This window comes from Patella vulgata, chromosome 6 (genome assembly GCF_932274485.2).
Source record: "Patella vulgata chromosome 6, xgPatVulg1.2, whole genome shotgun sequence".
Taxonomy (NCBI): Eukaryota; Metazoa; Mollusca; class Gastropoda; family Patellidae; genus Patella; species Patella vulgata.
Window position 1 is genome coordinate 54,041,096 of NC_065884.2, and position 27,452 is coordinate 54,068,547.

Consider the following 27,452-nt stretch of genomic DNA (forward strand, 5'->3'; position numbering starts at 1 on the left):
CGCAGAAATAAAAGATGTTGATTAAACTGGCTCTTCAAGGATAAGATGTATCATTTAGGTATATGTTTTGAATGATATTCAGATGGTCAAATTTTCATGTCCTTGCCTTACTACATAAAAGATAAATCTGCAAACAATTGGTAAGCAAATAGTAACATTAAAACAAACTGATCATTTTGTTTCACAATAACAGTTTAATTTCCACAATACAGATATTAGTATATCTGCAGACATTTTGTTTTTTTTACAATGTTCATGTTGTTTAACATTTGTTTATCACTAGTTTAAAGGTAGCCATGGTGACCATTGAAAAGTACAATGAAAGGCGAGGAGCCAACCTTGTCCAATGAAAAAAAAAAATAATAAACAGAGGTTTTACTTCCGATGAACCCTGGTCAGTCTTCGATATTGAAAGAAATTGATGTCAAATAAAGAGTTTTGTGATCTAGTATCTGGCAACACTGCTTGTAACCTGGTAAATATTTTTAAAGATATGATTAGGAACCACTGTTTTTAATTCTGGGTTGTAAATACAAATGTATAGAATTTTAAAGATTTTAATAACTCTTTTCATGTACAACAAAATAAACAGGTCTAGTGGTGACAACTCCAGATAAAACCTCCTTCCCGATTCTTATATACGATGTTTGTCTTTTTTTCAATATTACAAATCTCGGTTGTTTCAAATTGAAACATAAACAACTAATAATATATAAATGTCTATTGTCTATCTGTATAAATAATCAGCCTGTAGATTGGCTGCGATTTCTATTTCCCATTTATCACCATTATTTAACAATTTTTCTTTATTATACAATAATTCTTCTCTGGTTTCTGTAGCATACTCGAAATTAGGACCCTAAAACAAAACAAATATCTTCATAAAGATTTACATCATAGAATACTGAAGAGTAATATTCTTTTCTTGGAGACATACTGTCTATCCAAGGTCATAGTACACTGCCTCCTACAAACCCCAGATTGAAAGATAGGTTGCCAGGCAACGAAACATACGCCCACAGTAGCTAAATCGTCCGGGCAGTCAACAAGGGTTGTCGCATATTTTTACTTTTTTCGGTAATGAAACATTTATAATACACTAAACTATTAGAATTTGTTTGGTTTTTATAAAGTTCAGCCCCATGCTAACGTTTTGTATGCAAAGCTTTTAATATCATGGATTTAACTGTTCAAGTCATAAAAATTCATTGAAAATCAATATACTTGTTCGTCTCAAAATCTTAAACTCTGTGTATCAATCTGAAGTCAATCGGATGATAACTTTAGCCTTTAGAGCGTCACAAGATTTTGCAAAGTGATCAAGGGCCAAAACTTTGGCAGTAATTATCGGAAATCGTTGAAAATCAATACGATTCTTCGTCTCATGACCTCAAACACTGTGTATAAATTTAAACTCAATCGGATATTAACTTTAGCCTCTAGAGCATCCACAAGATTTTTTGAAGTGATCAAGGGCCATAACTCTGGCAGTAATTATCGGAAATCGCTGAAAATCAATAGGCTGCTTTGTCTCATGACCTTAAACACTGTGTTTAAATTTAAAGTCAATAGGATATTAACTTTGGCCTCTAGAGCATCCACAAGATTTTTCAAAGTGATCAAGGGCCATAACTCTGGAAGCAAATATTGGAAATCGCTGAAAATCAATAGGTTTCTTTGTCTCATGACCTTAAACATTGTGTATAAATTTAAAGTCAATCGGATATTAACTTTGGCCTTTAAAGCATCCACAAGATTTTTTGAAGTGATCAAGGGCCATAACTCTGGCAGTAATTATCGGAAATCGCTGAAAATCAATAGGCTTCTTCGTCTCATGACCTTAAACACTGTGTATAAATTTAAAGTCCATCGGATATTAAAGGGACAATAACACTCTTCTTGCTGGCTTGAAAGCTCCAGAAAATAAATAATATCCTTATCTAAGTACTAGATGTTTAAGTGTCCTACCTGTTGTGTAAATTATCCATTACATCCTATTTTACTTGTCCAGAGGGTTCGAAAATATTTTTAAATCCAAGTTTCATTTGAAAAGGTTTACGTTAGACGTTTCAAACCATTAAGTTGAATTTTTCAATTTTTTTAAATAAGGTATGTTAAGATGAAATTCGTATCATCAATTTATTGAAATATTGTAAAATAGTACAATTAGTTGACGGGAATAAAGATTGGGACATATTATTCAGTTACAACAAGAGTGGTATTGAGCCTTTAACTTTGGCCTTCAGAGCGTCCACAAGATTTTTTGAAGTGATCAAGGGCCATAACTCTGGCAGTAATTATCGGAAATCGTTGAAAATCAATAGGCGGCTTCGTCTCATGACCTCAAACACTGTGTATAAATTTAAGGTCAATTGGATATTAACTTTGCCCTCTAGAGCGTCCACAAGATTTTTCAAAGTGATCAAGGGCCATAACTCTGGCAGTAATTATCGGAAATCGCTGAAAATCAATAGGCTTCTTCGTCTCAAGACCTTAAACACTGTGTATAAATTTAAAGTCAATCAGATATTAACTTTAGCCTCTAGAGCTTATGGACACCGGACCGCCGGACGGACGGGGCGACGACAATATACGACCACATTTCAATGTGGGCGTATAAAAATTTGGTTGCTCTTTTTTGGAAATCCTGCATATGCCAGGACTGATGTCTACTACTAAAACTTTGACTCTGCTTGGGGCATTTCAAGATGATTTCTGTCAGAAAATTATGTTCAATAAGCATAATCAATATAATATGATTGACTTGGTTGCCAAGAATATTGTTAAATGCTAAGGACTTTAAGATAAACCACATGGAGGAATTACATGTCAGAAAAATAGATTTTCTCAGAAAATGACAAGGAAATAATGATATCATTTGTTTTGATAAAAGGTGCTCTATATTATTTTCTTGTTTGCATCTAAAAATGTAGAGTAGAAACGAAGATTTGTGTATGTTGTATCGTCTCTCGGAGGAAACTATCTTGATACATGATACACCAGTTAACAACACTACTTCTTTTATGAATCATCAGTTAAGAACATACTAGTGCATCAAATTTCTACAATTTACAATGTCAATACAAGACAAATACAGATTTTCAAGATACATGTGGATTGTAGAAGATGCACTGTATTGGTTATGTCACAAAAATTACTGAGGATATTTGAAATCTCTGGAATCTTGCTAACATAAAATTTAAATATATGGAAATCAACAGTTGTTTTTGTTAAACTGTGTTTCAATTTAAATTTGGGGCGTTTCTGTGTTTCTACTTGTCTGCGCATGAAATCGGTGAGGTCACAAAAAAAGTTACTGAGAATACTTGAAGTCACTGGAATGTTGCAATCACGAAATTTAAATATGGAATTCAACAATTCTTTTAAAACTGTGATTCGATGTGAGTTAGGGCATTTCTGTCTAGGTCAAATATGAAAAAGGTGAGGTCACAAAAAAGTAACTAAGAATATTTGAAGTCCCTGGAATCTTGCGATTTGAATTTAAGGCGTTTCTGTGTAGGTCTACTGGTCTGACCCCCTCACATTCATATTTGCATTAAAAATAATCTACCTCAACAATAGCATCAACTGGACAGGCTTCTTGACAGAAACCACAATAAATACATTTTGTCATATCTATATCATATCTTGTCGTACGTCTGCTACCATCTGCTCGTGTTTCAGCTTCAATCGTGATAGCCTAAAAAGAACAAGCCAACAGTGAGGCTGATGTCCCCCGCCGAAATAGGAAAATAATTAGAGGACACATATAAATTTATCACAAATTATCTTTTACAAAGTATTAAACAATCAAACAGTATATCTTTACTTATAGTCTAACAATCAAAGTAGGAGAGTTATTGTTTTCCAAAGTCTCGACCAATCAAATTGCGTATCGCTCTGCTTACCCTGAGCAGAAAATGCTCATTATCAAACTTAGTCAAGGTATTACTGTAATGAAACTATACACCAAGTTTCATCAATCTCACTTAATTAGAACTAAAGTTATCGTGTCCCAAAGCATCAACCAATCAAATTGCTTATCTCTGCTTACCCTAAGCGGAAAATGCTCATCTTCGAACTCCATCAAGGCATTGACCTAATCAACACATACACCAAGTTTGAACATTCTAGCTCAATTAGGAAGAGAGTTATCGTGCCCCAAAGTATCAACCAATCAAATTGCTGCTTACCCTGAGCAGAAAATGCTCATTATCAAACTTAGTCAAGGTATTACTGTAATGAAACTATACACCAAGTTTCATCAATCTCACTTAATTAGAACTAAAGTTATCGTGTCCCAAAGCATCAACCAATCAAATTGCTTATCTCTGCTTACCCTAATCGGAAAATGCTCATCTTCGAACTCCATCAAGGCATTGACCTAATCAACACATACACCAAGTTTGAACATTCTAGCTCAATTAGGAAGAGAGTTATCGTGCCCCAAAGTATCAACCAATCAAATTGCTTATCTCTGCTTACCCTAAGTGGAAAATGCTCATCTTCGAACTCCATCAAGGCATTGACCTAATAAACACATACACCAAGTTTGAACATTCTAGCTCAATTAAAAGTTATCGTGTCCCAAAGCATCAACCAATCAAATTGCTTATCTCTGCTTACCCTAAGCAGAAAATGCTCATCTTCGAACTCCATCAAGGCATTGACCTAATCAACACATACACCAAGTTTGAACATTCTAGCCCAATTAGGAAGAGAGTTATCGTGTCCCAAAGCATCAACCAATCAAATTGCTTATCTCTGCTTACCCTAAGCGGAAAATGCTCATCTTCGAACTCCATCAAGGCATTGACCTAATAAACACATACACCAAGTTTGAACATTCTAGCTCAATTAGGAAGAGAGTTATTGTGTCCCAAAAAGTGTGACGGACAGACAGACAGACGGACGGACAGACGGACAGACAGACGGACGGACAGACGGACAGACAGACGGACAGACAGACGGACGAACCCATTTTAATAGTCCCCTGCTTTCTTCGAAAGGCGGGGGACAACAAAATGGAAAGATTGGAGAAAATAGGATTGGGTGATGGATACTGGACTAACCCTATCAGTTATAATTTGTTGTTCAAGTGTTCATACACGAGTCATAGACATTAATAATACAAATTCATTAAAGTAAATAAAGAAGAGCTTCCTAACCATCTAAGGAAAGTCAGGATTACATTCACAGCCTACATTTTGTGTAACATTCCTTGAATTCCCACCTTTGTTTATTCATTATATCTGTACATTTTAAAAACTAAGTATTTTAATCAACCTTTACACGTGCAATGTGAGGTGCAATTATCAGCGATGTTATGAGCGTTTAAAGGTTTGACAAGATCTAACATCGGTTTTATCCATTTTATCGTTAACTTTTAAAATCTTTGCGGATGTTCTAATCTATTTGAATGTCTGCCATCCGATGGTCTAGAGAGCTGATTATAGGTTTGAAATGTAAATAAATATCTAAATAATAGTTTTTATAATATTTGAAGCCAAAATAAAGACCTGAAATATGCAGATGTAGGTCTTACATAATGCATCTTTAAATCAAGTTCCTAACTGTGGCTATGAATAATGGAAAATTGTGGTTTCAAGGTTCAACTAACCTGAGCAGGACAGATAGCTTCACACAATTTACAGGCTATACATCTTTCTTCTCCTGATGGATATCTTCGAAGCGCATGTTCACCACGAAATCTAGGGCTCAATGGACCTTTCTCAAATGGATAATTAATTGTTGCTGGTTCCTTGAACATCATTGCCAATGTGATTCCCATACCTTGGATAACAATCCACAATAATTACAAAAGTGAACTAGTACTTAAAGACACAGTATACATGTATACCACAATGTTCAATTGCATAACAACAATTAAAATTAAAATAGTGAATAAAGTCATCTTGTTTGTATAAAACTTTAATTTTACTTTTATTAAAAAACTCAAATTGATACTGTAAATGTAGTAGACTAATTTTACATTAGACATAATGTGTCAAAATATGAGCTCATGAAATACGAAATTGATGCTGTCTGCCTACAATGAGCTTTGCTTAAGAAGAGACACAAAGCTAACTGATCAACATTTTAATTCCCATTTTGATGATTTAGTCAAAAACACTAAGTATACTTTGAGAATTTTCAGAAATATTTATTCCGATTGAAATTGAAAATGTTTATGTAGATTTTATATGTATAAAACAGATCAAAACCACATAATTTATCAGAATGATATTTTTTCAATATGGTGACCATTTAAGACAGAGATCTATTCTGAAAGTAGGTAGTTCTCTGTGTGAAGAAAATAACATTCAGTTTCATGTCACTAATTCCAACCAGACCAAGTATTTTTGCACACAATACATACCTCTGATGAGCTCTACAGCAAATGCTGTATTAGCAGATCTATCAGCCAAACTGGCCCAATCCATTTTCTTAGGCTGTTCACCAACATCCTCTGAAATAATCATTAATTTTTTTTATCAGAATATTTAAGTTTAACATCTTGTATCATTTAGTAAAAGTCTGAAAATTATATGAATTGGCACATTCACTGGTACATTCTATTGTGTACTAGCAAGGGTTAGAAATCATTATCTGTGATACATATAGCTCTGTGCTGAAGTGGATATTAAGGCCATACAAAAAAATATCCTGGTTCTCAGTAAATCCTTACTGAAAAAATGATGTGGGAGAATTTTTTTTTTTTGTGTATTTATTTTGTCAAAGGGTCGCTACTGGGCTAAATGACTTCTCATAAACATTGTATTTCACCTCAAGGCTCAAGGTACTACTATTATTTCATCCTGAGATGCACATGAAAAACCCAATATTCACGTGCAGCATTGTGTGTGAGCCTTTTAAAACCATGTTTTCAACTTAATGTGCAGTACATGAACTGTGAAACGTCAATCTGTCGTAATTTGTTGTTGGACGTGTGAAGGAATCGAGCTAGAGATGCCGAGACTTACTGAAAATCAACGGAATGAAGCCATGGGAATGTCCCGGGCTGGCATGTCTATACGTGCTATTGCCAGACACTTCAATTGTCATCAGTCCACTATTGTAAGGTTGGTAAGACGTGTTCGAGTTACTGGATCAACACGTGACCGTCAACGTCCTGGTCCACAACGCGTTACAACCCAGGCTCAAGACCGCTACATCCGGGTCACTCATCTGCGTGACAGATTCCGCCCAGCGACTCGAACAGGTGCAGCAGTTGTCGGAAGACAAGGACCAGTAAGTGCCAACACCGTAAGACGTCGTCTAAGAGAAGTAGGACTCCGTGCACGACGACCTTATGTTGGAGCTATCCTCGGGGATCATCACCGTCAGCGGTGTTTGATATGGGCTCAAGGACACCAGACATGGAGAAAAGTAGACTGGCAAAATGTGCTCTTCAGTGATGAGAGTCGCTTTCATCTTTATCACGCTGATGGCCGTCAATGTGTAATGGTGTGGGGAGGCTTCACATTTTATCACCGGACTGCCCTACACATTTGCAGGGGATGCGTTCATGCTCTGGCCTACCGTGATGATGGCCTGTGGAGGACACACGCGCTACTGACATCTGTGTCGTACTTTTGGTTTTGACCCCTCTGACTTTGTACCCTTGATTACAGATTAAACATCCATAAGTGTACAAATGTGTTGTTATTGATGTGTTCCCACTTGAATATTGTTCACAAAAAGAAGCAAAATAAATAAGATATGTTTACAGGATCATTTTGTTATACGAAAAACTAAGTGATGCGTTTTCCATGGCGCTCAGTATATGTGTGATCATCCAGTATCATTTACGATTGTTAGTATCATTTATCAGCGTTGTGTACTTGATAAATGAGCCTATGCCACATTTCAGGATTCATTCAAATATTTTTTTACATACACATGTACTTTTTATGGAAGGGTATCACTGCCAATATTAAATGCTCTGCTACAATGTCTTTTCTATTGATTATATGTAAAAAGTACAATGTACAAAGTCTTAATACCGGTAATGATAAAGTCAAAATACCTCTAAGGCAAGAGTTAAATGTAAAACGTCAAGTGTTAAGTGTTAAATGACAAATGTTTTGTGGGAAAATTCTTTTTTTGACGTGTCTACATTTTACATTTCTCTCATTACATTTTACATTTGCGCGCTGCCACATCCCATTTGTCCTTTACCCTTTCTACATAGCAACTTTTGCACAGCATCAACTTGCATATGCAAATGTAGGATATCACGTGACTTATTAACATATATGGAAACCCGGCACAAGCACACTATAAGGATATTCACCGCACGACAAAAGAAATCAAGCTGACACACCATAAGAAACTATCTAGACGACCGTGCGTAATTTTGAATGTGCCAGGAAATAATTGATAGATTCAATCAGCCAAAGAAACATACTTTTTCCAGTAATTTATAACACAACTGGAATTTCGTATTAATACCCGTATTTTTATATTTTAAACACCCCCACTCTTTCCGGTCTCTCTAAAAACAGAGTTGAGTAGCCTACTTTGATCCATTAAAAAAACAACAATATATAAGCATTGTGCCCAACAAAAAAATAATATATTTAAAGAGAGGAATGACTATACATCTTTTAGTATGGACATAGAGAATTTTTGATTAAGCCCTGTATCTTTATTTTAGTTTAGTTCCCCCCCCCCTTCCTTCACATCAACTTTAATCTTATTTTGTAAATATGATTGTGCCAGAAAATTATTTGCATATTTGAAAAGAGCAATCAGTGATACTTAACATGGTATCTGGAATTTCGTATTTAGACCAGTATTTTTACTTGAATACCCCTTTAATAGTGTGATATTTATTGGATTTAAATTATGAAAATACGATTGTACCAGAAAACTATTTACATATTTACAAACAGAAATGAATGTGATTTTCACTAATATGTAACATGATACCTAAAAATTTCGTATTTGGACATTGCACAGCCCCCCATTTTGTCATGGTCCGATTTTCATGATTTTTCGTACAATCAGGGACCATAATCCATGAAGTTACAGTACGATACATGCCAATATCAAAAGAATCGAGATCTTTTGGAGATAAACCGATATTTCAAGTTTTGTACAAATCGGATACAAATTGTGAATTGTAGATTGTCCACAAACAAATTGAGCACAGATGTCTGGACAAATAGGGGCGACGACAATATGAAAATGTGGGCATATAAAAATGATGAAGTGAACTCACTCCAAGTAGATCTGGATTGAATGGCTGTTGTTGGTCTAATCACATGCTTTAAAACGCTGTCAACTGAAAAATAAAACATAACTAAAACTTTACCATCTTTTTATTTAAAAATGAAATGAAATGAAATGGGGTTTAACGTCCTACTGTTTTGCTCCGAACTGGGCTAATGAAGACGGGCATACGCCATACAGTGTGTTATGACGGAAATTTTGCCCGGACAGTGGCACTACGGCCTACTCTTATATCGAATTCCAACTGTCAAGGGATCTTTTACGTGCACGTCAATGTGTACACGCGACCTCGGTGTTTCGCCCCATCCGAACGACTAGACAGCTTTCCTTGTCAGCCCCTCCGTCCTGCATCACTGACAAGGGAGAACCACGCCGGAAAATCTGGATGAACTTTCTCGGCCAATGCAGGGATCGAACACCCGACCTCCAGGCTAGCGAGCCAGCGTCTTACCCACTTAGCCACCGTGATCCCCTTTTTATTTAAGGACAAATTAATATCAGTACTTATCACTATCTGATGGGACAATGAGTATCACCGTGACTGATTGTTCAGTGATTGGAGACAGAGAGAAATGGGGTTTAACGTCCACTCGACACAAACTAGGTCATTTCGGGACTAATCAGTGATTGTACTTATGTCCCAATATTACACACTGATCAGCAGTGAATATTCGCCAAGAGGCTACAATCACTGATACGGATGACATCGATGCGACTTACTAAGCCACAAATATTAACTTTTTTCCTATGACAAATTCTATAACATTTTTGTTATGTATTATAAAAATAAATAAAGACCTTTGATGTATTTGTAGGATTAATTATATGCTTAATTGTAGTTGGGTGTGGCAGAAATATTATAAATCACAATAACCAATCGTTGTTTTGATTAAAAATATTGTCAGTTTTGTTTACAAATGCCGGGTGCGAATCACTTCCGCATGTGCTACATTGAAGGTAATAGCATCATCTCTTATCTCGAAATACGGAGGGTTGAGAGATAAGGTTTGTTATCTAAGAGTAAGAGGACATTGTACGATCAGAGGCTGTTCCTAAAGGAACTAATTTATTCGAAACGATAGAATTGGGTTTAAACATAATTATTATTGCTAAAATCTGAGAACATTTAGATAACTCTGACTTAATTACAAAATTTATTGACACACGCCGAATCGTGTCTAAAAGATTTCGACTTTCACTTTTTGTCTTTTCTCGTTAAAGGCAAGGTCATAATTGTCATCGGGCTCAATCAATCACTTGTCGCATGCCAACTTGTTTAAATAGGTTACTATATGGTTTGCGAAGAATAACTGCAATATACAAAGCATATTTTACAGTCTACGTCTACCCAGTTACAACTTACCCGTTTTTCTTGCACAAAACAGTTTCAAGGTAGCCATCTTATCATAAACTAAAAGGGAGTTAACTCTAATATTCTTTGGTTCACAGGGACTTGTGACAGGGCACGCTTGTATTTTTGATTTTGGTGCTGACTCAAATGTAGGCGCATTGGAGGTTTCTCGAATAAGGGGTGGACAAAAGTCTAATCTGAACAACAACACAGAAACCAATGAATAAAATGTTTGGGCACTTCATGGAAATAATAAGTTAAGTCTCGATTGCGTCGATGCGCAATTGCAATATAACTCGACACTAGTAGATTATTGTGAAAGTCGATCGAGTCTCTGATAAACATAATCAGTATATATAATGGTTCAGTTCTGTTCAGTATTTACAAAGATTGTTCGTTCGTTTCTAGAGTTTTACGTCCACTTCCACCTAAGGTGATATCGTAGACAAAGATATGTGAAATTGATATATATATATATATATATCATCGATCTATACTGCTCGCTATGCAATAAGCCAGGCACCATTCTGTTATCCATGAAAATTTAATAATAGGCCTGTTTTAAATCCGATTAAATCCAAGCCATTAGGCTATCTATATCGTTGGTATTTTGATTTTGTTTTCTTAATTAAATGTTAAATAATCAATCTGAATACATATTAGTGTTTCTTAAGCCGTGAGAAATTTTATATTTTAGCGATAATACCAATGGCGCGACGACAATGTTTTACAATATAACTGTACATAGACTAAATAGTAGATATAATAATGACATCATCGATATTCAAATATAGCATTCCTTACAAAATAGGCTATATTCTGTATTCTATATTCTGCTAATACTGTGTGGAGGACTCAGTCCCATTTCTTTTTGATTTCATGCATCAATCAATCATAAATAAATTACACGTATTGTAATAATATTACATCTTTATGGATTTACTACTCCTGGTTGTATTGCATGCAACGTTTCAATACTCTTACATTTATCAAACAATGATCAACAATGGTTAGAACCATATTTATATTATTAACATAAGTAATGCCATTAAAAAAAAAAATATCACAAATCAACAAGAGTATATCCCAGTAACAACAATAAAAGTTGATTCCTTTCTGTTTTGACACTGTAGATGCTCTGCCCTTTCTTTCACTTCTCTCATTTATAAACACTCCTGGCAGGGAGAGAGAGAGAGAGAGTGGGAGAGAGAGAGAGAGAGAAATGGGGTTTAACGTCCACTCGACACAAACTAGGTCATTTCGGGACTAACATATGGTTTTTAATTTCATTTCAATAATTAGCTTGCGCGTAGGGGTCTTTAGCAGTGGGAGGAAACCGGAGGGCCCGGAGAAACCCACGAGGTTGGATAGGCGACCCTACTCCTTGTCACGTACAACCGGGGATTGGAAACCACGCCAGCTGACTCAATGCTAGGTCTTATGATACAGCACGCACGTGCTTACCATTCGGCCATCTAACCCCCTCCTGCCAGAGTATTGAAACATTGCATGAAATAATTCAATAATTCGCTTGCACGTATGGGTCTTTAGCTGTGGGAGCAAACCGGAGGACTCGGAGAAAACCCACGAGGATGGACAGGTGACCCTACTCCTTGTCACGAACAGGCGGAGAATCAAAACCACGCCACTAGTCACAATGATAGGCCTTATGATCTAACGCGCACCACCCCCGCCCCCACTCCCCCGCATGACAAAAAGCCCGGAGTAGTAATTTAAGGTCCATATCTACTTTAATTCAAAATGTCATTCAAGAATGTTACCTGGCTGGGGGATTTCCGTCGATAAACTCACGAGAGCCCATGTGTAGTGTCTGGCACTTAACATAGTAAATTCGTAAAACAACCGCGCTTAAGATCGTCAATTTGTTAATCTAAAGTAAACAGGTGACTTGAAAGATGTCTAACGGTTACGTAAATCTGAATCATTTTTGGTGGCGATAGCGTTCCATATTCATCAACATTTACTGTTAGGCTACCTATCACGAGTCTTGCATAACAGGATCAAAAATGTCAACGGTGGTAGCAAGACGTGTAGCTGCAGTTTGTGGGGTATTTGTGGGGGATGCCGCAGGTAAACATGTTTCTATGTTGGCTAAAATTTACATTTGTATAATGCACGCGTCTGGTGACTCTGGTCGCCATGTTAGACAGGTGATCAATAAGCGCGTTCGTGCAATACTGTTCTCACATTTACGTTCGTCTGCAACAGACTTCGTTCATAGATTATATGCTGAGGGCGATGAATGAGTGTTAAACATCATTTTCACTGAAGAAGTTATTCAATTCATTCCCAGCCATTCGATACGCAACATTTCAAGTTAATAATGATAGTCAATTAATATAGAGTAGCCTACTGGGAACAAGACGATATTGTTATGCTTACTTAAAACGAAAATTGTATGTACCAAGTTTGAAGTCTTATTCAAGAAGTCAATACATGTATGTAAGCATAATATTGTATTCCGAGAAGCAGTGAAGTTCTTCAGTGACCTGTAGCCACTGTCTATTTAGCCTGTATATCTATAGGTAATAACAATGGGGTGACCTGATACCTGACCCACTTTTTAACATGACGTACAGGTTTGTTATTAGATATAGTAATTTTTATAAAGTTATTACCGTAAATGCTCCAAATAGAGAGCATGTTGACGCAGACGTATGTATGGCAGCAAGGCCCACGGGGGTGCAGCCGATAAATCGCTCCGGGTCCGTGAAGCCATAATCTAATTAATTATTTTTGCGTCGGCATAACCGATACGTGTCACAGAGCTCCTGAACCTATCCTCGATGCCCTGCTCTGGCTATGAGGAGTAAAGTTAGACACCACATTTTTGCATAGTCCGGGCAAAATTATCCTCATACACCACTACATGCCCACCTTCATTAGCCCCGTGGGTGTAGAAAATTAAAACGCTATAAACCCCATTTAATGTATAGTTATAGAATTAAACAGCGTTCACACACATCTATCTCACAAAAAAAAAACATGAATGGGGGCGAATCGTTATCGCGTGCGCGTTGTGTCATAAGGTCTGTCATTGAGTCAACTGGTGTGGTTTCGATTCCCCGGTTGTACGTGACAAAGAGTAGGGTCGCCTGCCCCACCTTGTGGGTTTTCTCCGGGTCTTCCGGTTTCCTCCTAGTGTTAAAGACCCCTACGCGGAAGTGAATTATTGAAATAAAACTGAACCATATGTTAGTCGCGAAATTACCTAGTTTGTGTCGAGTGGACGTTGAACCTCATTTCTCTCTCTGTATGTAATGTTTGTGCATGGTCGTTGGACTATAGCATGACTTTGCAAAATCATTGGATTAGCAACGCAGACCTAATCATTGATAACAAATGATAAAAAAAAATATATGTACTTAATGACTTAAGGTCAACGTTATTAAAGCCGTACTAAGTACTAAGTCGTTGTCTGTCATAGTATTAATATCCTATAACAGCAGCATAATTTGGCGGGTTTAACATGCCATAATATCTTGGTGAAGGCCCATTTCACACGCAACAGCTCGCTATGTACTTACACATAAAGCGTAAAAAGTCTAAACAGCGCGCCCCCTAATTTCCGGGCAATCAGAATTTTCAGGCAGACGGGTAAAGTGAAAGAAAAAATTAATGTATTTTTTGGGAATAGAACATATTATTTTGTACCCAAAATCCAATGACTTTTACGCGCTAATAAAACACTAATTTTATTTTCGTTTAAATGAATAGGGTGAATTTGAACTACATTGACTATGAATTAAAACGTTTTGTCTGGAGCCACTTTGTTGGGTGCGGCATTTTTCGGGCATCGATCTTTATCTGCTTCATCAATTTAAAATCAGTGTAATAAACAGTGTCGACAAAATTTGTTTTTCGGGCATCATAAATATTTTTATTTCGGAAAGTCAAATTCCTGGTGTCTGGTGAATGCAACTTCAGCAGTCTGATTGATTCGTTGACAGTAATTCAGGTCGGCAGAGTGGGTTTTCTGTTGAAGCTGTTTTACTCACAACTGGTATAGCAGGGAAAAGCGTTTGCAGTCGTCTAATAGACGAGAATTTTCAGGCATTAATTGTCGGGAAGTTAATTTCTAGTATGTCAGGTGAATGCAGCGTCAGCAGTCTGGTTGATTGGATTGGTTGATTGAATTCAGGTCGACAAAGATTGCGACTTATGTTGACAACCCATAGGCCCTATAAATAAGGACCGATTTGAATTTTTTATACTCTTGGTCTTATTATACTCCAGACATTGTACTCCGGAAAATAAATTTCTGGTATCTTATGGATACAGCTAAGCTACTCTAAATGATTGAAAATCAGACCAGCAATAAATTGACGACTTAGACGTTGTTGTACAAGTGGACTGGAATTGCGACCGTCTAAGTTTCATACTTTTCTCGGGGAGGCCCACCATAACTCTGGACAGAGCAATTTGCACCCTCGGATCTCACTGGCGACCGGCTTCGCATGTCCAGACTCGTGGACTGCAAGAGAGAATGTTTTCGGCATTTGACCTCATCCTCCAAAATCCCCTCGGTGCGCTTCGCGCCTGCGTTAGACCACAGGGTTACCAGACACCAATTACATGCTCTGGCATATCATTCCAACTGATAAAGAATTTCGAATTATGCGTGCTGATGTTTTTAATATTAAATCCCACTTTATGTATTATAGCTCAGCCACTTCATTGGATCTATGACCAGAAGAAATTAGATGATATCATTGGTCGAAAGGAAGAGGTAGAATTCTGGCCAACATCCCACAATGCATTCTATACCCTTAATACAGGCCAAAATAGTGGATACGGGGACCAACCTTACGTTATTTTAAAATCTCTTGTCGAAAATAAAGGTGAGTTGAGCGGTTCATGGAAAGAAGACATGAATGAATTTTGATTTTTACTTGTCCGATTTAACCAGAAGTGTAAAGGCAAAAGCTTCAAAATTCGGCGATCGTGGATTTGACTACGCAGTTCCGTCGGACATGTTCCAATTAAACCGCGTGTATAGTTTAAAAATTTATGCCAATCTACTGTTGATATATTTGCGTTTACAGATTCAATTTAGTGGTTTTCAGGGTTGCTTGTGCAAAAATCTGTTTTTAAATAATTTTTGTTAAGAGTATACATGTATAATTATATTACATTGATTAAACTGATGCTGTTTTAGGTGGTAATAATGCCCCATTAAGTGAATTACATGTACGTGAACTGTTTTAACTGTTAATATAAAACGCCTGGATTATGTTATCCCAGTTACATGTAATAATATTCTTCTCTTTATAGGTTTAAACATTACAGCTTTAAATAAAGCCACGGTAGATTTTTTTGGCCCAGGTACCGAATATGATAATCCTAACCGTCCTGGGGAAAAACCCATTCAGGGTCGTTGGTTACATAAATCACTGATGGATTTTCTACAGAATTATAAAGACGGTAAATCTGAAACAGGTGAGTACAACCCATCACGAGTGAAATGTATGCAAATCAGAGAGTTTAACGTCCACTCGACACAAACATATGGTTCAATTTTATTTCAATAATTCGCTTGCGCGTAGGGGTCTTTTGCAGTGGAAGGACACCGGAGGACCCGTAGAAAACCCACGAGGTTGGACAGGCGACCCTACTCCTTGTCAAGTACAACTGGGGAATCGAAACCACGCGCTAACCATTCGCCCCTCCCCCATACACGCACAGAGGGAAACTGGGCAGTGGTCCATGTATAAGGTGAATGATTTCATTACATGTCGATGCTTGGACTTTTCGTTAGTGATAATTGGAGATTCGATCGTTAATATATTGATTTTATTCTAGGATCAGCTGATAAAAGTGCTGATTGTTGTATTCGAATGGTACCGGTTGTAGCTCTATACGCTGGGCAACCCGATATGTTAGAGCGTGTTCGACAAGTTGTCCAGGTTACACAGAATGACGAGTTGTTGATTGCGGCAGCTTTGGCCGGAGCTAGGTAAACTACAAGTCAAATTATTATTACTTTAAATTATTGATCTTTCAAGTCTTCTCAAAATGGTTTCTCGGAATATTATTTATTTTCTCTGTTGTTCTAGGATTCTAGAAAACTTTATATTAAAGGGAAATAACCCATCAGCAGTTCAAGAAGTGATAATTGAGTTGTGTAAACCCACGCGTAAATCACCAACTGACCTCGACGAAAAGATGGTGGAGTGCCTTAAACAAGTATTAGAAGCAAAGGACTGTCCACATACAGAAGTCGCTGTTAAATTCGGACGCAACTGTTGTGAGTATTTTACATAGACATGTTGCTATAGCAAGTGAAGAGGTACATTCTTTTATTGTGGGAGGGGAGACATTTGGTGGTCAATCATGTTAGCTGACAAGACCGGTAAATTTCATGACCAGTCCAGTCAAGCAGTCAGATACCCATTGTTGTATCCCCATCCTTTTGGAGGTGAACTGATCCTGCATGCGCCACTCCCTTTTTACTCCTGATCAAAGATATAATATGTTATGGTGATCTGGGTACACACATATAAATGGATTCTTTAATTAATATGGAAGTCAGTAAGAGTTATGTATTGAATTGAATGACGCTGGGTATCCATTTATCGAAGAGGGGGGGGGGGGGCGAAGAGGTTTATCTTCTTTTACAGCATTTCTAAATGCTAACTCCAATGGAGAGGAAAAAATTTAATCGTAAGGGTATAATTAAATTGGAAAATTGGATGTTATTTATATGTTTCAGATGTACCGGGTAACTTACAGACTTCACTTCATGCTATTACTACAAATGATAATTTCCAATCAGCTGTGAGATCGACTATTAAAGCTGGCGGTTGCAACTCTTCGAGATCGGGATATATAGGAGCTTGTACAGCCGCTAAGGTTAGTTATAGATCAATATTGTATTACGATTCAAAAGTAGGCATTGAGTGAAAATTTCGCAAGTCGTAAACACGATTTATACTTCCAAAACACCATTTCGCCAAGCGTGGCAATCAACGCAGCAACAAGTTGCATGGACTTAATATGTGCCTCGATTCACAACTAATGCCGTGTTTGTTTGATGTCGAAAATTACTCGTTATCCATTTGCGAATAACATCACAAGTTTAATTATCTTGTTGTTAACTCTAAAGTACCCATTATCACAGTTACATGCAGGTCTAAACGATCATAGAATATACCCACTCTTCCCATCTACAAAATCTTGAATTCAAGTTCTGGTAAATTCTGGTGAAATTTTTGTCCTTGTTAAGTCTTTGGTTGACAATTATTCAAAAGACTGTGCGATAATGCCAGATGTACTACTATAGACAAATATTCTTTCTTGAGAAACGTCGGCGTTTTGCATTTCCGAAATTACGACAGGGTTAGAACTTAGCATAACTTAATTCGATTATTCAAGATTCAGGAAAGGCTTATTATGACATGATAGTCCGAATATGTTTGAATGTCTAAAAAAACGGCCCTAAACTCTTATTAAATTAGATACCATATAATGATGTGTTGTGGTTTTTTATTCAGTATGGTTTAGAAGCAGTTCCTGACGGTTGGAAGACTAAAACAGATAGATACCAGGAAGTTTTGAAACTAGCTCAAGAATTAGTTAAAATATCACTTTAAATCTAGTCTCCATTGATAAAATACATTGTTTATTGATTGAATCATAATACTTTAATCCTTCTGTTTTTAAAATAATAAAGACGTGAATTTGTTTTCTCTATCATACTGCTAGTTTCATTTGTAACTTTTAACTCTTTTAATCCCCCAGGGAAAGTTTCAGATATTAGCCATAAAATGTAGCTGTATTATGTCCGTATGACGCTAGCGAAGCACATTCGCTGAACTTTTGTGATTATTTCACTGCCCGCAATTTAAAGGCAATTTAAAATCTTACAGAGCAGTCATAAAAAGGCATATATTAATGGACTTTAAAGTTACCCTATTTGATTTGAATTATGGATGCAATATTCAGGCGAATTGATCAACTTTCAAAATCAGCTTTGACCTTAGTGCACTGGATGCAATCAGCGTATAGCTCAAATTATTTATTTTCTAAATTTGCCTGGAAGCGATGAATTTTACACCACTGATGGTATTTTGTGTCATAATCCATCACTAATGGTCTGTGTTATATTCCACCAATTGTGGTCTGTGTATCCCAGTCCGCCACTAATGGTCCGTGTGTCCGAGTCTACCACTGATGGTCTGTGTGTCCCAGTCCATCAGTGATGGCCTGTAGCCCATTCCACGATTGATGACATGGGTTGACCAGTCCACCACTGATGGCCTGTGTGGACCAGTACACCACTGATGGTATATGACCCAGTCCACCACTGATTGTCTGTGTGTCCCAGTGCACCACTGATTGTCTGTGTGTCCCAGCCCACCACTGATGGTATGTTGCCCAGTTAATCTCTAAAGGTCTGTGACATAGTTCACTACTGATGGTCTGTTGCACAGTCCACCACTGATGGTCTGTGACCCCATTCCACCACTGATGGTCTGTGTGTCCCAGTCCACCACCGATGGTCTGTGTGTCCCAATCCACCACTTATGGTTTGTGATCTAGTTCACCAGTGATGGTCTGTGGCCCATTCTGTGGCCTAGTCAATGACCGATGGCCTGTAACCCAGTCCACGACTGATGGTCTGTAGCCCTGTCAGTGGCCCAGTCCACCACAGATAGATATCATTATCCTACAGTCCGCAATCACCACACCAAGTCCATTAATAACCCTAGGCTCTATCGCGTCAACGAACAATTGTTGACGGACGACGGACGGGAAGGCTCGATGACGTTATACACGTGGGTGCGTATACAATATACTTACCATTTTACAATTCTACTGCGTCTCCAGACGCATTTTGTCAATTTCGGGATTCCCGAGGAAGGTCGGTACTGATGACTTGAACTTTAATGAATCGGTAGATGGATATTTGAATTTAAATATGTTTCACATGAGCAAAATCTTTTCCACAAATAAAACTAATTGATCTGAAACCTCTTATGATCAGAACAGATATTAAAATTATAGACTCAAATTACATAATAATTGTACAATAATATAAATACAAAAGTACTAAGCTATTTATATTTCTAATCTGAGACGTTATTACGAATAAAATACAAATGAAGAGACCAGGAGAAGAACGCTCTAAGTCACATTTTTGTCTTTTTGCATAAAAGGCAAACCAGACTTTTGGGCGAGAATGCTTGAAGCGAACAGAACAGCGAGTGGGTGTAATTACAACTTCAAAATGATGTTTAATACGAATCATAATTACGAGTACAACAACTGACTTCCACTTTTCAGCCAAATTAAGGTTAAATAAAGGGTACAATGGACGTATTTGTCCGGGAGGCCATTTCAGAAGGGTCTTGGTTCGATGTGACTCTGATCATTTTTACCTGAAATTGATTGTTCCACAGAAAGCGTATACAATTTGGTACCCGATGGCGCCATTAACTGCGGTTCATTGAAAAAGTGACTTAGATCGTTCTTTCCCGGGGCTTTTCATATTGTATCAACCATTGCTTCTTCAAATGGATTCTAGGCGCGTGTAATTCTTTCTTCGTCATTCATTGTTTACGTTATACCAGTTTAACGTCCTACTGTTCTGCACTGACTGGGCTAATCACGCCTAGCGTACGCTATGCATTGTCGTATAGGCAAAATTTTGAAATTATCGCTGTTAAAGGGCGTGTGGCTCTATTCCTTGGAACCACAAATGGGTCTAAAAGCACATATTATTGTAATATGGGTTTATACAGAGTGATTTATTGTAATTTCTAATTAATTTTGTTTGGTGAAATGAGCGAGCAGTCCAAATTGAACGACAATAGTTTATGCCTACGGGTTTTTTTATTACTATTTTATCATTTGCGAATCAGCAATTACAATTTACTTACTCCCACATTGTAATAGAGGATATGTTTTTCTTTGTTCATTAAGTTTGCGCCCCAAACGAAAGAGTACACGACTCGTGTACGGATTTTAAAATGTTCATTGTGTCTTAAATATTGGATATTAGGATAGGATCCCACATTTTCACGGCAACATAACAACATCAATATGGACTGATATTGAATTCTAATTTGTGATTTTAATTTCGAATATTATGGAACATATTGAGTTAGAGGTTTAGCTCCTTTAACTTTGTTTTTGGTGCATGTGCTGCACTACTTAATCTATTTAATTCTTCCGTTTCTGAATAGTGGGCTTTATACTTTAGTTTTTGGAGGTGGGGGGGGGGGGGGTATACATCAAGTAGTTGGCCCCGGGCATCACCAAACCCCTACACTTAGTAAAATGCAGTAATTAAAGCTCAGTACAGTTACTTTTTCCAGAAAAAACAGATTAATAACAATGATTGGTTCTTACAAGAGCTGCATCCCTATTCTTAGACACGGATGGGTCGCAACGCATATAATAAAATAATTTAATATGAATGTATATAATCTGATCTATATTCAACTCTTTCTCTTTTTACTGTAATTTCTAATCAGTTATGTTTCGCGAAATAACAGTCTGTTGTGTCTGTTTTTTTCCAGTCTACATTGGTAGTATTCTCCTGTGGGTTATGTTTAGCCTCGTTCATCGAGTCGCTTCATTACAAATGGCGATCGAATACCAATTTTAAAATGTTAATTTTGTCTTAAATATTGGATAACAGAAGCCCAGTTTTTTCACGGTAAGCTAACAAAATCAATGTTGTTTTAAATTGACAGATACGTCTTGTTTGCAATGTCGAAGACTGTGGATGATATTGAGTTAATGACTGGCCTCCTTTAAACAGAATGCAAATCGATTTTCAAAGGAACTCACAAACTTGTTCAGTCAAATATGTAATTAAGGTCTTATTTCCTTGTATGTTTTCCATTTAATGTCCTTATTTTCAGCATCAATTGGGTCAGGTTTCAGGCTAGTAATCCTTTCCCAGTTAACTTCAATGTATAATTTTTAAAAAAATTCGATTATCTTTATCTTTACAACCACAAATTTCCCAACATAATCCTGAATGGTGTTGACCATACCCGACCAGGGATATCTATAACGTCATTTTTGTACTTGATTTACCTAATTAATGTGCGTTTACGTCGGGGTCATTCCGTTTCAATATTATGCCAATTCACTAAAACCTACCAGAAATGAAAATTCAAACCCTCTTCGTCTAATTCTAGAGCAAAAAGTCAACATGTAAAAGGCGAGGGGTCGCAAACAGGGAATTGCTACATGTTGAAGTACTACATGAAATGAAGAGCATGAGTTACTTGTCTTCGTCCAGATTACCAGACTTATCTCCCTTACATATTACTTTAGAATGGCTTGCTGTAGCGATCGGTTTGATTAATTAATTTCAGCGACAAATAATTATATATTTTACAAGCAGACCACACCACCACGAGCTAATCAGTGTTACTTACTATGCAATATTTTGCACTAATATTCGAACATGCATTAGCATGTTCCAATCAAATTTTAGTTTTTGAGCAATTGTTTTGAAACTTCGCAGAAATCAACGCCCAAATATTAGAATTTCAAAACCGTTTACATTTTTAGAATCGGACATATATTTTTGGTCCAAAATGTGGTAATTTGATTCCAGTGCAATGTAAAAAAAATGTTTTTCAACGAATTTGGTAGAATAACAGTTTGGTTACTCCTTGTAAAATTCACAATCATTTAGATAACAAATAAGATCCCCTTTTTGCAGGAAAAGTGGTTATCAATGAACAGGGTTAGGCTTAATTTGACGATAGTTTGTTATTTCTCCTTTTAAACATTTGCTCCCATCACGCCAATCCTAAAATATGCATTTCAAGCGGGGGAGGGGGTTAGAAAGATATATGGAGAAAGAGAAAGAAGGATGTGGAGAGAGGGTTTTAACTTCACTTAACACAGAGGTCATTTTGGGACTAACATACGCCGCCATTTTAATTCAATAATTTGCTGTCAGTAAAGGACTTTAGCAGTGGGGATGCCGCAAAGAAAACCCATGAGGTTGGACAGTTGACCCTATTCTTTAGAAACTAAATTTAAACACATAATACTTTTAATATGATTATTTCAAAGTTGAAATTGAAATTGAAAAAAAAGAACGAAAATGTACATTTATGAAACATGAAATTGTACGAAAGTAAAATTTGTTCCTAATGCATCTGATTTGTTATACCAGCACTTGAAAATAAATATAACATAGTAAAATTACAAGGCCTTTAAGGTTTCATCCTAAATAAATAAATAGATTTTGGTTATTTATATAAAATAATAACCATATATGGTATTATATAATAATATTTGGAAGGTTTCAAACAATAATCGTTTTTTGCTAGCTGATTCCTTTCGTTTATCAACTAGTAGGGGTAACAATTTTTGATCCGACCATGGTTCTTATAATAATATAAGCTCCATGATCTGACAGATAGTCTGGTCACTGAGCTCATGAGGCCTCTGCTTCAGAGTCCATCATAAACAGTTTGCATAGAAAAAATAAATAAAATGAAATAAACAAAACAAACCAGCGCTAAGGATTAGTTTTCATACCCACCTAATCTGAACTTATAGACCTCGTAAAAAAAATATAGGCTACATGTACTTCTGTTCTGATACTACTACTAGTGATACAAACATCTTTACAATTCATATGACATTGTCAGTGATAATAAATTGCCCTAACCTTTCACTTTAGTTTCTATGTGAATTATCTTTGTTGATACAATATATAATTCTGCTTTTAAAAAAAAAAACATGCGTTCATACTGTTTTTATTTATGTCTGTCAATAATGCCGTTTCTCCGGGTTGGTTTCGGTCTATTTCCTACAGATCGAATATCGGCTAAAATTTAATCATTAAAAAAATACATTATGCAAGAGTTAAATCTGCCAATTGCACGTCTTTATTTAGGCCTGAAATTTTATCTAAATTATTAATTAGACATTAAATAACTTGTCCAGACCATAATCAGAGAGAGAGAGAGAGAGAGAGAGAGAGAGAGAAAAAAATGGGGTTTAACGTCCACTCGACACAAACTAGGTCATTTCGGGACTAACACAAACTAGGTCATTTCGGGACTAACACATGGTTCAATTTTTATTTCAATCCTTCGCTTGTGCGTATGAGTATTTAGCAGTGGGAGGAAACCGGAGGACCCGGAGAAAACCCACGAGGTTGGACAGGCGACCCTACTCCTTGTCACGCACAACCGGGGAATCGAAACCCCGCCAGTTGACCCAATGACAGACCGTATGATACAGCGCGCGCGTAATAACCATTCGGCTATCCAACCCCCCTAGATCATAATCAGCTCTCGATACGGGACCAATTGTCATATTCCACAGGCCCAACGTTCTCCCAAACATCTCCCGCCAAGATACACCATCCGACAATATAAAAATAAAGGCACGGTCAGGCGTAAAATTCGATACCTACTTTTCAGCTTAAAACCATAACCAGTTTTTGGATCAAATATTAAGCCAAACAGAGTTAACTGCCCTTGAGGTTAGTACACGCTACATGCATAATACTCGTATTACTCAATATTAAAGATTTAGATAAAAAAAAGAGAACTGACCGTTCTTGCTATAATAGTATAAAAATAAATAATAAAATATATATTGAATATATTGAAAATTTCATTCAAATTACTTTATTCTAGACAAAGTTATAACTGTTTGAAGATCTAACGTAGATAGTTTATTTTCTCATTTTCTATTATTCAATTTATCGTTAAATACTTAAATCTCGCGGGTGTTCAAACCCCTTTTATAACTCGGACATCTGATGATCTGGAGAGTTGCTTGTGGGCTTAGCATGTCAAGTTGTAATGAAATTAAAAGACTTTTAGTCGAAATTACAACACCACTGTTGACTGTTTAGTCATTTTCGCCTGTCCAACCGCGTGGGTTTTCTTCTGGACCCCTGGTTTCCCCCCACTGCTTAAGACCTCTATACGCAAGAGAACTATTGAAATAAGATTGAACCATATGTTAGTCACGAAATGACCTAGTTTGTGTCTATCGCACTGACCCAAATTGTCCCCAACGAATGTTGTGGTAGAAGACAATTTGAGTTGGAATATTTGGACTATATCTCTCCCCTACCTTAATGGTTAAAGGGCGTACGCCTCCATTTTTTGGAACCTTAAATTAGACGAAAATGAGTCTAAAGCATTAATGTAATATGAATGCACATAAAGTGATTTATATTCAAATTTTTATTTTTTTATTATAATTTCTAATCAATGATGTTCGGTGAAATACGTGAACAGTCGTTCACGCCTGCTTTGTCTACTCTACACGTTTTTTTAAAAATTATTATTTAGTCGTTTGTGAATAAGTCGTTACCACTTATTTCTGCATTGATTTGTAGGATATTTGTTCTTTGTTCATTACAAATGGCGCCCAAAACCATAGAATACACAACTTGTATACTGATTTTAAAATGTGCATTATGTCTTTAATATTAGATACTAGGATCCAATATTTTCACAGCAAGATTTTTGATCGAAATGGAGCAATATTTAATTTGAATTCGTGTTCTTAATTTTCAATTTGATGGAAAATATTGAGTTTTGCTCCTTTAATCTTTCTACACAATGACGGAATCTGTCTATTGCTTTACATGGGGTTCAACGTCATACTTTTCTGCACCAACTGTTCTAATGAGAACAGGCATGCGCCATGCAATTTGATATGAGGAACATTTGACTATGATAGTGGCGTTTTCGTCTGCTCTCCATAGAATTCTAACCGCAAAGTTTTCTTGTTCGTACATATTAAAGTGTAATGATAGATTCCCTCTGTCACGATTCGTGTTGCGATTGAAATCGTGGTTTTAATCGTGGCGATCCTATCGGGTCTTATCATATATTGAGGTCAATAGTAGCAATCGGGTTGATCGTATCCGAACGTATCTGCCCTTACCAGATCGTGGACTCAACAGGGACAATCCTATTGTAACGCATCGTACGACAGTCGGAAACTAGCATTAAGGATATCGGATTTTCGTCCATCGGACACTGTTCCTGACTAAGCCCTTCGCCCTACACGGCTGATATGGGGAAACCACTAAAAAATACCTATAAGGAACATCCTCGCACCAGAATCGATTCCGTGACCTCCTGGTTAGTAAGTCGGGGCTTTATTCATGTGCATTATACGTCACTACTAAAAGGGTGTGCTTTGGGCCTGATTTCATATTTTTAAGAATTATGAACATTTGCAACATTATGTTGATTATGATCTAGGGGAGAGTGGGAATTTAATAAAATATCGATGCTTTGGAACTGCTGTCCACCAAATGTACGGAGCATGTCAAGATTAGGTGTGCTCAGATTATGAAAGCGCTTCGTTCCCTTTTTATTTCATATTTCGAAAGAATAAAGGATGGAAACAAAATCAATCAAGGCCCATTCTTTGCTGTATATTAATTTACTTTTTGCGGTTCGGATGTACACACAGAAACCCAGAATCATGTGTCCAGCAACGTGAATTAAACAATGTTGAGCAATACACATGAATTATAATGGTAATGTTGAGTCAGAGGGGAACATTTCACAACCAATGTATTTCTCTTCCACTACACTATCACCGGATCATCGTGTCTACTTCTAAAGAAAACAATAAACAAACCACGTTTGACAACGACAGAGATGTTGCAATCTTCCAATACCCATGATAGATATACTCAAGAAGGTTACAATGGATAAATTTCTCACGCTACCTACACAAATACGGCGATTCACGTGTACGACCATGTGTTTAGTTGTAGTAGGAGTATCGTGGCATACATCTCTTTCATATACGCTCGAGGGAAACCTTCGTGAAATCAACTTAGAAAAACATTAGTTCATCATTTTCATTGACTGGAAATGTCAATTGACAGGAGATTAAATCCAAGGACAATTTACAACCGTTAATATTACAATAATTGTATTGTATAAAGAGGATGCGTGTCAGTTTTAGTTGCTATTTCGATATGAAAATTATAAGCTATTTCACGAATCCGTAAAAATCGATATACAGAGAATCTCCTATGAGTCTTGTTTGATGTCAAAAAATATCAACACAAGTAGTCTAATATTTTGTTTCCATTTTCCATCCGAGACGACAACGTAACGCTCGACATTCTTTTTGAATAGTGTCTAAGCGTTAATTTTTTACATTAATGTTTCATACCAAGGGACCATTTTATGAATTTAAAATTCGTATATTGCGATAGCTTGGCTGGTTTGCTCCTTCATATGAGTGTTTATGTAACAGTACCCAGAGATAGCAAAAAAGAACCACAGATATTGCATGATAAATAATGACCATTTGGGGTTTAGAAATGTGTCTTTGACCTTTTTAAGATTATAGTATGCCATTTTCACCTTATAATAACTTTGAATGGATTGTTTATTCCCATTACTTTTAAAATTATAGATGAATTATCAATTGGCCTAACTCGGATGGAAAATAACAACTGTTATATCTCTACAGCATTTATTTTCTTGATTTAATTATTTACAATAATTTTTAATCAATCTGTGAATTATGTGTTAAAGTAGCTAAGTCCGTAACTCAATGTCATCCAAAATTTTCGACATTGAAAACACGAATTTTTTTGCAATTTAAATCAGCATTGGTGTTGTGATCTTACCTGGAAAAGATGGGCTTCTGATATCCAATATTTAAGACAAAATAAACATTTAACCATTGGTACACGAATCGTGTACCATAATGCGTTTCAGCGCCATTTGTAACAAGGTGCTCAAAGAATGGGGCTAGACATATTCCACAAGTCATGTCAAACGGTGATATCATGTTCTTATTTGGAGAGGATGCGCAATAAATAATATCGGTGTTGACTGGCATAACCAGACGCTAGAAA

At 36.7% G+C, this 27,452-nt stretch overlaps 2 protein-coding genes across 2 annotated transcripts; one reads left to right on the forward strand and one right to left on the reverse strand.

Annotated features, from left to right (window-relative positions):
• Positions 1-174: 174 nt before the first annotated feature.
• Positions 175-10,661, reverse strand: LOC126823317 (NADH-ubiquinone oxidoreductase subunit 8). Its single transcript, XM_050552075.2, has 6 exons — positions 10,601-10,661; positions 9,227-9,289; positions 6,380-6,469; positions 5,621-5,793; positions 3,572-3,700; positions 175-859 (listed from the first exon to the last, which is right to left on the reverse strand). Exons 1-6 carry the CDS (start codon positions 10,635-10,637, stop codon positions 728-730), a joined length of 624 nt encoding a protein of 207 aa, XP_050408032.1. The 5' UTR covers positions 10,638-10,661; the 3' UTR covers positions 175-727.
• A 1,883-nt stretch (positions 10,662-12,544) lies between these two features.
• Positions 12,545-18,304, forward strand: LOC126824424 (crystallin J1A). Its single transcript, XM_050553648.2, has 7 exons — positions 12,545-12,679; positions 15,274-15,450; positions 15,884-16,048; positions 16,412-16,565; positions 16,666-16,856; positions 17,322-17,461; positions 18,103-18,304. Exons 1-7 carry the CDS (start codon positions 12,616-12,618, stop codon positions 18,199-18,201), a joined length of 990 nt encoding a protein of 329 aa, XP_050409605.1. The 5' UTR covers positions 12,545-12,615; the 3' UTR covers positions 18,202-18,304.
• The last annotated feature ends 9,148 nt before the right edge of the window (positions 18,305-27,452 follow it).